Raw genomic sequence first — 15,185 nt, 5'->3', positions numbered from 1 at the left:
TGGCTAGCCATAAGTAGAAAGCTGAAACTGGATCCTTTCCTTACTCTTTATATGAAAATTAATTCAAGATGGATTAGAGACTTAAATGTTAGACCTAAAACCATAAAAACCCTAGAAGAAAACCTAGGGCATACCATTCAGGACATAGGCATGGGCAAGGACTTCATGTCTAAAATACCAAAAGCAATGGCAACAAAAGCCAAAATTGACAAATGGGATCTAATTCAACTAAAGAACTTCTGCACAGCAAAAGAAACTACCATCATAGTGAACAGGCAACATACAAAATGGGAGAAAATTTTTGCAATCTACTCATCTGACAAAGGGCTAATATCGAGATTCTACAAAGAGCTCAAACAAATTTACAAGAAAAAACAAACCCCATCAAAAAGTGGGCAAAGGATATGAACAGACACTTATCAAAAGAAGACATTTATGCAGCCAACAGACACATGAAAAAATGCTCATCATCACTGGCCATCAGAGAAATGCAAATCAAAACCACAATGAGATACCATCTCACACCAGTTAGAATGGTGATCATTAAAAAGTCAGGAAACAACAGGTGCTAGAGAGGATGTAGAGAAATAGGAACATTTTTACACTATTGGTGGGACTGTAAACTAGTTCAACTATTGTGGAAGACAGTGTGGTGATTCTTCAAGCATCTAGAGCTAGAAATACCATTTGACCCAGCCATCCCATTACTGGGGATATACCCAGAGGATTAGAAATCATGCTCCTATAAAGACACATGCACACGTATGTTTATTGCGGCACTATTCACAATAGCAAAGATGTGGAACCAACCCAAATGTCCATCAATGATAGACTGGATTAAGAAAATGTGGCACATATACATCATGGAATGCTATGCAGCCATAAAAAAGATGAGTTCATGTCCTTTGTAGGGACATGGATGGAACTGGAAACCATCATTCTCATCAAACTATCGCAAGAACAGAAAACCAAACACCACATGTTCTCACTCATAGGTGGGAATTGAACAATGAGAACACTTGGACACAGGAATGGAAACATCCCACACCAGGGCCTGTCGTGGGGTGGGGGAAGGGGGGGAGAGATATCTTTAGGAGATATACCTAATGTAAATGACAAGTTAATGGGTGCAGCACACCAACATGGCACATGTATACATATGTAACAAACCTGCATGTTGTGCACATGTACCATAGAACTTAAAGTATAATTTTTTAAAAAATGAAAAAAGATAAATGACAGAGATAATTTTGCTTGGAAGATTTAAAGCGGTGAATCAAAGAAAACTCTGAGAATTTAAGCTTAAATGACTACGAACATAAAATGAAGCTGCTTCCTTCCCAAGAGAAGTGCTTGTTCCCAAAACTGAACAGCGTGGAAATCAGAAAATACCCTCAGAGGCCAGGGCAGTGGTCCACGCCTATAATCCCAGCCTTTTGGGAGGCCAAGACGGGAGGACTGCTGGAACCTAGGAGTTCAAGACCAACCTGGACAACATAATGAGACCCCAACTCCACCAAAAATTCAAAAAGTAAGGTGACCATGGTGGCATGCACTCGTAGTCCCAGCTACTCGGGAGGCTGAGGTGGGAAAATCACTGAAGCCCAGGAGGTTGAGGCTGCAGGGAGCCATGATGGCACCACTGCACGCCAACCTGGGTGACAGAGCAAAACTCTGTCTCAAAAACAAACAAATAAAAAAGTACCCTCATTGATGCTGCATTTCACTTTTGGGAAGCAGACCACCACATAGTTCATGTTTGGACTTGAAAGAGAGGCTTATTTTAAATACTATTATATTTAAGAAATTTCTGCTTTTGCCGGGCGCGGTGGCTCAAGCCTGTAATCCTAGCACTTTGGGAGGCCGAGACAGGTGGATCACGAGGTCAGGAGATCGAGACCATCCTGGCTAACCCGGTGAAACCCCGTCTCTACTAAAAAATACAAAAAACTAGCCGGGCGAGGTGGTGGGCGCCTGTAGTCCCAGCTACTCGGGAGGTTGAGGCAGGAGAATGGCGGGAACCTGGGAGGCAGCGAGCTGAGATCCGGCCACCGCACTCCAGCCTGGGTGACAGAGCGAGACTCCGTCTCAAAAAAGAAAAAAAGAAATTTCTGCTTTTGACCAATATGGAGTGATAGGAATTAGATTTCCTCTTCCACCTTAATCAACTTCTAGTTGATTTGACAACAGTCATTGAAGGATTGTGATCCTCAAGAGAAGGGAAAAAAATGAGGCGAGACTTAGACTTGCCACGGCTTACTTCCTTGTGGCGATTTCCAGGCCACTGCACAGGTAGGTGGATTTCAAACAGTGTCCATTGGCTTCACTGAATTGAAGAGCTAAAATCTCGGTTTGGGGAGTCAAGGCATTAGAATTTAGAGAGTAAATTGCTTGAGACAAAGGAGCTGCACAAGGAGGAATGAGAGCTCGGGAGCTCAGCAGAGTGGAACTCTTGCTGATCTATGCTGAGTGCTGACTGGAAGCTGAGCTGTGTACAAGTGAGGGAGAGAAGCACCAGAAACCACTAAGTCTAACAATTTCTAAAACTCACACAAGGAGGGATCATTTTGTACCAACCAGAATGGAAGGATGTAATATAAACTCTATAATAATGGTAGCTCTTGATTGCACTAAAAGATCTAACGTATTCTAAGTAAGTTAGCTGTGCATTAGGATCAAATCCAACATGAAAGAATGTAAAATTTGTCAAAAAATTATGTCATTCAAAAAAGAAATATTAACCAGAAGAAACATTTTAAAAATAATTGAAATGGACCCATAAATGCCAAAATTGATTGAATTAATATATTAAAACTTTTAATGCTATTAAAAATGTGCTCCATATGCCCAAGACAATGAGGACAAATATAGAAGATATTAAAAATTAATAAATTGTACAAATATATATTATATATATCCTTTAGGATATATATGATATCATATATCTATATCTATCTGACTGGTTCTGTTTCTCTGAAGAACCCTAATAAAGATTTATTTACTGAGAGTGGTTCTAGAGAAACAGAATTTCAAGAACAAGTTTTCTGATTTGGATCTAAGCTTAAAGATACTAATGACTCTATTTCCAGTAGTAAAGAGAGCACTTATACACCATGGCATGAACTGGTAATAGAGATACATGAAATAACTGCACTGGATATTTCTGATCAACCACTTATAAGAAGCAAGGAACTAGGCAACTAGCAGCATTTACTGGCACGTAATAAGCACTACCAAAGTTTTAGCTTTAAACGTTAACATCGCTCTTTTCTGGTATTCAGGTATTTGCATTACACATCTGAAGATTGAGGACCTGTGTTCTGTCTCAGAAGAGATAGTAATTCCAGCCTATGTTGCTGAGGACCTGGATTAGTTCTCTGAAGCACTGCTATTTCAATATGAGAGAAAACTGTCTCCCCAGCATCTGCAGACACAATATATCAGATTTACAAATTTAGTTTGATCTCTTTGCATTACTTGCCAGGATTGCCAAAGGGCAACCTTTTGAAGCAAAATTCCTCACAAACCCACTGAATGAAGCAACAGTTTCACCCAATAAATCACACCAGTTCACAATCTCTACTACAGACTGAATGTTTTTGTCCCCCCACCCATTCATATGTTAAAGCTGTAATCCCCAATGCAATGGTATTTGGAGGTAGATTCTTTGGGGGATATTAGGTATAGATGAGGTCATGAGGGTGGGGCCCTTTTGATGATGTTAGTGCCCTGATAAGGAGAGTAAGAGACCAGAGCTCCCTCTCTGTCCACCATGTGAGGACACAGGAAGAAGGTGGCCATCTGCAAACTAGGAAGCAGGCCCTCAATAGACAATAAATTTGTCATCTTGGACTTTCTGGACTCCAGAACTGTGAAAAATAAATGTTGTTTAAGCCACCCAGTCTGTGGTATTCTGTTACAGAGACCTGGACCAACTAAGACAGTCCCCTCCCTTCTCCCATCTAAAGGGAAAGAATGTTTATTGCAGGACCATAATTCCCAGTATACATCCAAAAGAACTGTTGGCTCCAGTCACCTCCACTGTTAGAAGCAGGACTAGCAGTCTCTTCATAAGCCAAAGTCCCAAGATCAACTTTTCCAAAACTTAGGCTTATTTGTCAACATTGTTTAGCTCTCAGTAATTGCTAAGCTTCCTCCTTAAGCCTTCTGCCTCCTTGTCTACCACAATTTTCAACTTTCTCACCCTCAATCAATGCTCCACAGGGAAATTTATAGGAAACCTCCATCTATATTCAAAACAAGGAAGGAAGATAATTAGGAGGATCATACTACCCATGGAACAAAAGAAAAGTCTTGCCTATTTAAGTCTATGCTGGCATTTCATAATACTAGCACTATACCATAGCTAGAAATTACCCCTACACGACTCATTAACTATGCTGCTGTCTGGCAAGACACAACTAGCATAAAATATTCGCAAGGTCTACAGGATAGTAAAGGGGCCAGTGCTGGAGTGAAACAGGATGAGCTCTACTCTGGGAGATAAACAGGTTCTTTAAGACTAGACTTTCTGCTAACTAGCTGTGAGACTGTGGAAAGTGACTGTAAAATGGACATTTTATTAAGCATATACAGCCAGTGTACTGAGCAATGAGGAGCTTAGAACCATAAGGATAAGTCACTATTTTCACCAAGCTATAGGGGATTTGGGAACCAGATTTCCTCAAAAGCACCTTTCTCTGCCACATGTAATGAATCTGTGCCCATGTCCATGCTAAACAATCATTACTGAGATTTTTCTTCCTTGATGGACTAGTTAAAGTGTACTCAATACTTGTGTTAGAAACAGAATGGCCTGTTTCTTTCTCAGAACGCTAAGCCAGAAAAGCAACCTCAGTAGGAGGCAATTTCCGTTAATATCTGAGAAAACAGAAAGGTTTATGCCTGACTTTCAATTTCCTTGGCCTTTCAGGCCATTCACACATTTGTAGACGCAAAGCTGATGCCATGATAGGAGCCCTTGCTGTGACAACCAAAGCACCTACGATTTGTCTTTTTATTTATTCCTGTCAGGCTGTGAAGGCAAAGCTCTAGATTTACATTCAAGATATCAATCACATAGAAATTTGCTTTCTCAACCAAGGGTTAACAAGACCAGTGTGCCGTTGTTTCAGAAGGGGTGGGCTGGAGGTGAGAAGGTGTGCAAGAGAAGAAAGAAGGTGAAAATGTTCTTTTTGATTCATAGGCTGAGGACAATTTCCTGTGAAAAGACAAACCTAGGAAATGCTCTGTTATCATTGTTATTTCCATGCATCTCTATGACGGGAGACTTGCACTGAATTCCAGGGAAGGGGATTTAGGTACATGGCAGATCAATGATGTCCAAGACAGAGAAACATTCACTGAAAAACAAAGTACATGTGATGTTGGCTTGAGGGTCAACTTGGGTAATCAGCTACCCAAGTCAACTGGGAATACAGAGAGGTCAAGGAATTTTCAGCAATAGTAAAATGGAATTTTCTTTTTAAAGAAAAAGTTTTGCCTGGCATCCCTAAGAGAAAAGGGATTAACATGACAGGCTCACGACTAGTGTATCATTAGGCTATAAACAACCCACGTGTGCATTGTGACAGTATTTAATAAGGGGCCACAACTGAACTCTAAGTCCAGAAACTCTTCTGTGCACAGATAGCACCAAAAGCAACTCCTGAAGTCAGGCATTATATAAAGCTGCATTCAAGCCCACTGACTGGTCCCCCTTGTGACCCTATAGGATTAAGCAGCTTTGGTATGATGATAATGAACCTTCCAAGGTGTCTTCAGTCTCTTAATAATGTAACGTTCCCAGGCACCTTCTCTGCCCAGGTAACTTGTAGCATCCTCATGAGTGGTAAGCGATGATCTGTAGGATGTGCCTTGGCCTCCACATAGCTCCCTGCAGCTAGTGATGGTTAATGCACCAGCCAATTTCCTTCTCTCTATCTGTTCCTTCTGAGGGCCATATGACTTTAATCTCAGCAATGCTTTCTGCCCTCTACCTCCTCCAAGGCTCTATCCCCTTCTAACCCAGATGACCCTCACCTGATCTGAGGCACAGGGAAGGGCAGGCAGATGGAATTCTCACACTCTTTATTCTTTTTCCATTGATTTTTGTGGTATAAAGCCGTTCTCTTAGCTTTCCTCAAAGCCTCTTCATAGGTGTTCAAGAACTTATTTTGGAAGTTACAAAACATTTTTAAAAATTTGATCTTAAAAATGACTTTCCCCTTGCTGACCTGCTGCAACAATCCTAATTCTCTGTAGGCAGTTGTGAATGCCTCTGTCGGACTAGAGGAAAAGTCAGCACAAGAATGCTCAGAAAAGAAAAGGAGAAAACAATACAGTATTTTAAGACAACACCTCTTCAAGACCACATTCACTGCTCCTCTCCTTCTCCAACAATTCATTAATCCTTGACTTCTCCTTCAATAACTCTGCTGAAATTCCCTTCTCAAACCTCTTAGTTACATTTAATCATTTCCTTTTTTTCAGACCTCAATCTCTGATGATATTTGATATGCTGACCCTATCCTCTGTATTATTTAGGAGGGGGGCATGGTAATACATAAGCGGTAGGAATCTAACTCCATACTAGCTTAAGCTAAGAGGAGAAATTATTGGAAGGATACTGAGGTATTTCCTTCCAAATGAATTACTTGTTCAACCTTTTGTCTCAGGGTCTGCATTTTCAAATGTGTCCTCCCATCCAGGGTAGAAATTAACTCTGTAATAACCTCTAGAAATGCAGTTGCAATGTCTGAATGCCATTGTTTTTAACCAGTTGAAACCTGCCTCCTTGTAACTTCAACATATTGTGTCTGCATCTTCCCTTAAGGCACACTTTGATACAAAAAGCTAGATCTGGATCAGACATAAAACTTCAGGCAAGAATACATTAACCATTCATCATGAAAATCTTCTCTAAAATGAAACATAATACAAATGAAACAATTCTGAAGAATAGTATCTTTAATGAGTTTTCTAATCCTTGTCATCTGAAGTTTTGAAATATATTTACCAGGGTCAGAACAATACAGAGATAGTATTTGAATAATAAAGCATATTTTAAATTTCATTTAAGCCCTCTCATTTCTCCTCCCACAGATGCTGTTTTGTTTTGATAAAGAGAAATAAGGAATAAATAGAAGGTCAATGCTTCAAACTAATCTACCTGTGTACTCGCTGAGAACTCTGGGACTGTACCCACATTAGGGAAAACTATTCTCAACTGCACAATCTCTGATTGTTCTTTCAAAAGAAACTGATGTTCTTTCAAAAGAAGAAAGAAGGGCGAACTTCCAGTCCTATGTTTGACACATACTAAAGCCCCAAAGAGAAGACTGAATTGTATTTGTTCTCAGACAAGACACCCCTGTGACTATAACATAATGAATTCTGCTCTGACATTTTAGTGGTTCATTCTCCCAACAAGAATAAATATTCCAGCCAGGTGTGGTGGTTCATGTCTGCAATCCCAGCACTTTGGGAGGCCAAGATGGGCAGATCACCTGAGGTCAGGAGTTGGAGACCAGCATGGCTAGCATGGTCTCTACTAAAAATATGTCTACTAAAAACCATATCTCTACTAAAAATGCAAATATTAGCTGGGCATGATGGCGGGCATGTGTAATCCCAGCTACTTGGGAGACTGAGGCACAAGAATCGCTTGAACCCAGGAGGCAGAGGTTGCAGTGAGATGAGATCATGCCACTGCACTCCAACCTGAGCAACAGAGTGAGACTCTGCCTTAAAAAAAAGAAATAAAAGAATAAGGAATTCCTATCTGTGGTGGTTGACTCGGTAGCATGAAGTGTGAGATTACTACTCAGGATAGAAATACTCTGTATCTGTCATTTTTGTATCCTCCTTGTATTTGATTTCATTGAGGAAAATCAACCTCTCTAATCAGGAAATCATATTCTTTCTGTTTTCCTAGTCATTTTGTAGAGTGTGTTCTAGCCCATGGGCTGTGTCAATCATACTTAATAAAATGACAGGCCTGAATGGAGCATTCAAGTTTCTTTAGCGCAATCCTCTAATTTTACAGATTTGAAAAAACCAAGGGTCACAGAAGGTAACACGTTTTCCAAGAACACGCAGCCAGCCTGTACAAAGGCTGATATCCTGACTGACATTAAAAAGGAGGCAAAAGAGTAATTTGATTCAGATTTGGGAGAACAAAGGGCTGTGTTTTTACAGATGGCTGGGAGCTGAGGGGGAAAGTAGATACTGGAGAAGAAGGAAATCTGTCCAGTGCCCAGCTGTGCAGATGTTTTCACTCAGCCCCAGCTGCCTGCTGGATTCTGAGCAAGTCGACCAGGGCCTCCAGGAGCCTACTGGGTTTCCGCAGCACAAGGCCTTATGCTGGTGACGGAGATGCTCTGCCCTCTGCATCTCAGAGCGCCCGCCTCACACTCAGACATCGTCTGCTCTTTGCCGTTCACTTCCACACAAATGCTAAACCCTTCTTCCTCGCACTCCGATGCTTCTCGGCAGACACATTTGCTGCTCTCAGCTGGAAAAGTAAATGAAAGAGGCTTAATGGCGTATTGTGGAGGTGGGGGAGTCAAAGCACATCACCTCCAAAGTAATAATGTGGTGATCAGAGCTGTCGAAGCTCCTGCCTGGAATGATATAATAAATTATCCCCTGGAAAGGCGGTAGGACCAGGAAATTGGGGCATTTTGCTCCATTCCAAAGAAATAGGTTTTGAAGTTGGTACCAGGCTTTCTATTGGTTAGATCCACATGAGGTGGTTTTATCCAAGTCAAGAGCTCTTTAACTATCTCATACATACATGCTGCTGTCCATAGGAGCCAGCAATGGAGGTCAAATGAGAAGCCCTCAACAAAGAACCAAATCAAGACTCAAGTAGGAAGAGGAAAAAAGAGAACTTAACTTGCTTTGAGAGAGAATATGACATGCAAAAGGCTACAAATCCTGAAAAACAAACCAGAAATGAGTTAGGGAGGCAAGGAGTCTGTGCATGGAAAGTCCATGGTTGGAATACGCCAGCCAAGTAACCAGATGAGTAACAAGGTCAGCCAGCAGACAGTGGTGACTGCCTAACCAAATGTGTCCCAGACACGGCTAGAGTCACAGATGTCATCAGTCTGCGCTGCAAACCGTGAGGGAGTGAGGGGACAGGTGCCAGCAGGTACAGGCCAAGAGGGCAGAGAGTGAAGAGCCAACAGACACCTTACAAGTCATAGAGTCCAGTTCCCAAATTTATAGATAGGGAAGCCCAGGCAGTAACTTGGCTCTGGAGATCCAGCCGTTCCCCTTTCATAGTATTGCCCAAACCATGGGAGGTTTGCCATGCCCTTGGGGGTAAGGCAAGATCACTGTAAGTGCTACTTAAACATAGCATTAGCAAATATTGAATCACAACATGAGAAAGTAACTTCTTTTATTCTCTTCAAATCGTCTGATTACTTCCAGAAGAAAGTGTCAGCTTGGTGCTAGTATGTTTTTAACACCCCTCTAACATGTGCTAAACTCACAGAGAAACAGCACAGTCAATATTGGACCAGTATCTGGCTAGAATCCACAACTTTATTTTGTTCCATTACATAAAACTTTTATGGTTGCCTAGTATTTATGGCAAGTGATACCGCCTTTTAAGGACGTGATATAAAGTTTTCATTTTAAAGTTACTGTTATGTCAGACTTTTAAAAAATGAGTACACAATATGGATAATACAAGGACAGCATAAAAATCATGATGGTGGCATGAAATCACCCCTGTTTGGGAGAACATTCCCACATCATGAATGGATTCTTATCCTCTGAGGTCTGTGATCTCTGTGCCTCTCCAGTGAGGGGTATAGGAGAGGTCAGTGCACTGTCAAATCACTCTGAGTCTTTAGCATCCTCAAGTATCTGCTTCGGCCCACTGCTAAACTAGAAACCACATTTTTAAAATCCTCAGTACTGTGACTTTAGCATTCTTATACTTACAAATATGAAAGGCCCCTTACCATCACATTTTCCCCACAGTGGGCAGGCACCACAAGCTTTCTCAGCTGAGACAGGCAGAGTGCAGCTGTCCCTACCAGCAAGGGTGTAATTTCTACCCTGACAGTGGATAACATGCATCTTGCAAACAGTCAGAGGCAGTATCCTTTTGCTTCTCTCATCTCGAGCACATACATCCAAGGAAGGTCTGAAAAGAATTTTTAATGGCATTATTTACAAGATTTTTGTTCTTAAAAGCTGAGGAGAAATGAAAAGTGATGCTCTGAGCTCGGTGCCCCCAGATGTTATCACCCACAGCAAAAAAAAAAGAATGGAAACTCAAATCCCCTTCATTCCTAGGTCCAACTCACTTAGGTCTTCAAAATGAACATATTTGTATTTACTGTTTATTGGCTCACAGTTTTTCTAAGTGTAGATATCTAGTGTTGACCTAGTTCCATCTAGAACAGATCAGGTACAGCAAATTAGCTGAGAAAGCAAGGTCTGCTAACAACAACTGACAAAGAAGGAGTCAGAAAGCCAGTGGAGACCAAGCATTCAATGTGATCATAGTCAAATGGGACCATTAATTGCAGGAGAAATGAGCTCATCCCAGCCCAGCAGCCAAGAGTTCATATCCATAAAACAGCATCATCCAAAAATGGATGGTCCTAAATCATCATGGGAAGATGAAACTGTATTTTTCAATGTCACTTTTAAAAGTATCTATGGTTACAAAATAGTTTAGAAATATTTCCGTAAGGTTGGGCTCCTGTAATCCCAGTGCTTTGGGATGCCGATGCAGGCAGATCATTTAGGTCAGGAATTGAAGACCAGGGTGGCCAACATGGCGAAACCCTATCTTTACTAAGCATATAAAAATTAGCTGGGCGTGGGGTGGGCCACACCTGTAATCCCAGCTACTCGGGAGGCTGAAGCATGAGAATCACTTGAACCCAGGAGGCAGAGGTTGCAGTGAGCTGAAATTGCACTACTGCACTCCAGCTTGGATGACCGAATGAAACTGTGTCTCAAAAAAAAAAAAAAAAGAAAGAAAGAAAGAAAGAAATATTTCCATCAAATGTGTTACCTTTTTCATAAGCATTGGTGCTAAAATAGTGGGGGAAAAAATAACCATTTAGAAATGTCACTATCAGAAAACTCCACATTTCTGAATGCTGATAGACAAGGAAGGCATTACTGTCACTGAAACCTTAGACAACAGAGCATTTTTGTATACCAGATAGAGTCAGAAAGAGTCTATATTCACACACTTTATTTAGTTCAAATATTTTCCTCTTCTACCAAAAGCTAAATTTACTTGGAGTTATTTATAAAACAGAAACAAATCCTGTTGTTTTGAGTCTATCTTTTCATCTGTTTATTTAAACTTAAAATGGAACTACTTACAACAGCCGAAAGGGCAAAGAAGTTACAATACCACCTATTTGTCAGTATCTGAGACCATGGAATAACATGGAAATTTATACCATAACTATTAACAACGAGTTGCAGATAAACTAAATGAAATGGGGAAGTTGGAAAGAGGATGAAAGTGGCTCAAAATAAACAATAATTATTAGAGATTATCAGCAAAGTCAGAATATTAGAATCAGAATGTATCTAGGCTGACCACTATTTCCATCACGCCATTTAGTTATATTCTTCTTCACACCAGAAATTACTATATACGATAACTATTAACCACTGTAGCTTCAAGAAGTTGGGTATAGGTTTTGATAACTAAAACCATTCAAAACCAAGTAATTAGTGTTTTGGTTCTTTTTTTTTCTTTTTGAGGTAGGGTCTGGCTCTGTCACCCAGGCTGGAGTACAGTGGTATGAATATGGCTCACTGAAGCCTCAACCTTCCTGGTTGAGCGATCCTCCCACCTCAGTCTCCTGAGTAGCTGGGACTGCAGGAGTGTGCCACCACACGCAGCTAACTTTTGTATTTTTTGTAGAGAAGGGGTTTCACCATGTTGCCCAGGCTGGTCTTGAACTCCTGAGCTCAAGCAGTTGGACCACCTTGGCCTCCCAAAGTGCTGGGAGTGCAGTCGTGAGCCACTGCACCGGGTCATGTGTCGGTTCTTAATTTTAAAAACGACCAGTAAGTCTAGGGACTGGATATTTCTTATTTCCTCCCCAGATCCACTTTCCACTCTTCTCCGCCTGCCTGGGAGGCTGACATGTGTGGGCCACACTGTGGGCTTCCTCGGCCTCTAGCTTCAGTTGGTTTGATCAGTGGTGAGCATTGACTAGCAGGAGACTCGAGGCAGGAAAGAGAGTGCAGTTGAGGTGTTTATTCCCCTGGCTCATGCCTGTGGGATCTCTGAGGTCCCTAAAATGGGAGTGTCAGCTCCTCCTCAGGGCCATCTCCACACAGCCCTCTCTGTCTCCAGTTTTTCCTGAATGTCCCTCTCCTTACTCCTTGGACCTGGATATGACTATATGGTCAAGCTGTTAGCAGTCTAGGAATATTGCCATGGGACTTGTAATTTCCTTTCCTCTGTTCACATTTTTGGAAATATTCCCACTAATAAAACTTTTCTTGTCCTAATTTAATTGTGCCATCTCTATTCTACCAGGACCATGACACAGACATGTACTAACTACTTCAGATATCCTCCTACAATGGAATGATTTCAAGTTGGTGGCATTCTTAACAGTGCAAATCTAGAGAAGATAGTTCAAGAATCAACAAAAGAAGCTGCTGTTTCCCTATCAGTATCGCTTTAAGAGTTTATGTCCCAAAGGAATTTCGGTTCTAATCCTCTAAAGTTCTAAATCCTCAGCTGACAGTTTTGTCATTTTGCTCCATTTTATATATGAAACAAGCAGTGCTCGAGTAGTCCTGCAGCCTTCTCCACTAGCCAGATTAGAACACGCCTAATGTCATGGCTGTCAACCCTAGTGATCCAGGCAAATAACAGGCAGCAGATGGGACTACGTCAAAATGCAAACAAAGACCCTTAACTCTTGGTAAGCTACACCTTCCATCCAACAGAGACTAGCATCTAACAAATTATCCCTTATCATGAATAAAATAAAACAGGGAAGTGAGATAAGGCGGCACTTACCCACATTCATAGGGCATTTTACAAACACATCTTGAATTCTGCAGTTTCTCCCAGCGCTGACATTCAGGCACTGCCTGTGTTAAAGGATTGTCTGAAAAAGGATAAGGGAGATGTGGTCATTAGGAGAAAAGCTTCTTCATAGTAAACAAGGTGTTATTTGAATTGCTGGACCAGAGTCTGTAGTATTCTCAAACTGCAATGCATTTGCACGTAACAATAGTAATAATAATCAAGCTGTAATACATTTTGCAAGCTATAGAGAGTTTCAAGAGCCACATTACAAATAACTGCATTGGTAGTAATAGCTACCGTCCTCATGAGCATTTATAATTGCCATGCACTTTTTATACACGGGGATATTTATGCCTCCCTAACAAATGCCCACCTAAGAAATCAGAAAATTAAGAGTAAAAAAAGTTAGGAAGTTGGTGCTACTTCACACATTTAACAAATTGGCCCAGGCAGGATTTAATTCTACATTGGTCTGAATCCAAGGACAATAAAGTGGCTCCCTTTCAAGAAGCTGGTGCTTATAAACTGTTTGTTATATGGACTGCATTCCGCCTGCTTTGCCCATAACGAGGCAGAAAGCAGCAACATCACTTGACTTATACATGGAGAACTCCCCGGAATGCCGAGAAGATCTACAATAGCCTCTTACATATGAATGTCTAAGTGGTCTCCCTCAACAGTGAATAAATGTCTGGAGGTCCTTACATTAATAAAATTCTTTCTATAACTTTGTGTTTTATAGAAAATGACAATTCAGTCATCATTTCAATTTTGACAGGTAAACACCCTGGTCCAGCTTAGAAGAGCGTAATGTGACTGCCATCCCCTCACCTATCCCTGATTGCAATGGGAATGATCTAAAAACATCCTGATTTTTTTCACCTCCTAACAGTTTTATTACAATGAAATTCATTGCCATACACTTTTGCATCATAAAACCAGATAGTCATTTACTATATCTATAAAGGTAGTTTATCTGAAGAGCATGTTTTTATGAATACACAAACTATGGAATACTGCCTTACTTTGGAAAATTCAAGAGCTTTGGACATGACATTACAATCTTGTGAACATTCATAAACCTGTAAAAATGGTGGCAATGTGAAGTATGCCTGCCATGGCTAGCAGTCTCAATAACAGGACTCATTATTAAAACACTTCTCTTGGCTGGGCACGGTGGCTCACGCCTGTAATCTCAGCACTTTGAGAGGCCGAGGCAGGAGGATCACTTGAGGTGAGGAGTTTGCGACCAGTCAAGCCAAATGGTGAAGCCCTGTCTCTACTAAAAATACAAAAATTAGCCAGGCACTGTGGCAAGTGTCTGTAATCCCAGCTACTCAGGAGGCTGAGGCAGGAGAATCACTTGAACTCAGGAGGTGGAGGTTGCAGTGAACCGAAATTGCACCATTGCACTCCAGCCAGCCTGAGCAACAAAGCGAGAACTTGTCTCAAAATAAAAGCAAAAAACAAAAAACAAACAAACAAAAAACACTTCTCTTTAAAATGGTATTATCCTAAATGCAACATAGTACCCTGAACTGGACCCTAGAACATGAAAGAGACATTAGTGGTAAAAAAGGAGATATTTGAATAAAGTGTGCAGTTTAGTCAATAGCATTGCACTAATATTAATATTTTAGTTTTAACCAAGTTGTGTTATATAAGATGTTAATATTAAGGAAGATGGGTGAAGGGTGTGTAGAAATTATATCTGTGACTTTGTTGAAATCTAAAATTATTCCAAAATGAAGTTTTTTAAAAATGGTATTATCTACATCAGTGCTTCTTAACCAGAGGCAATTTTGTGCCCCAGGGGACATCTGGAAATCACTAAAGACACCTTTGGTTTTTACAACTGCAGAATGTTATTGGCATAGGAGGATGCTACTGGTAGGTAGAGACCAGGGATGCTGCTAAATACCCTGCAATGCACAGAAGAGGCTCCCATAGCAAAGAATTATCAGACTAAAATTCCAATAGCGTTGAGGTTGAGAAGCCTTAATCTAGATGTACCAAAACTTAAGATCAATGATCAAGCCATGTAAATTAGTTCTGCACTGTGGTTAAAAATTTAGGACAAATACTGAAATTTTAGATTTTAAAAGTTTGCTTAAATTATTATAATGTTGAGCCGGGT

The 15,185-nt window shown here is 40.8% G+C and overlaps 1 protein-coding gene across 1 annotated transcript in view; it reads right to left on the bottom strand.

Annotated features, from left to right (window-relative positions):
- Nucleotides 1-6,951: 6,951 nt before the first annotated feature.
- The window catches only part of C7 (complement C7), an 80,782-nt gene continuing 72,548 nt past the window's right edge, over nucleotides 6,952-15,185 (bottom strand). The window contains exons 16-18 of the mRNA XM_023216459.2: nucleotides 13,037-13,127; nucleotides 9,981-10,165; nucleotides 6,952-8,515 (exon numbers count right to left, since the gene is read on the bottom strand). Coding sequence (XP_023072227.1) covers nucleotides 8,334-8,515; nucleotides 9,981-10,165; nucleotides 13,037-13,127 — 458 coding nt within the window. The 3' untranslated portion in view covers nucleotides 6,952-8,333. The remainder of the gene's footprint in view (nucleotides 8,516-9,980; nucleotides 10,166-13,036; nucleotides 13,128-15,185) is intronic.

This window comes from Piliocolobus tephrosceles, chromosome 4 (genome assembly GCF_002776525.5).
Source record: "Piliocolobus tephrosceles isolate RC106 chromosome 4, ASM277652v3, whole genome shotgun sequence".
Lineage (NCBI taxonomy): Eukaryota > Metazoa > Chordata > Mammalia > Primates > Cercopithecidae > Piliocolobus > Piliocolobus tephrosceles.
This window is presented reverse-complemented; position numbering and strand designations above follow the sequence as displayed.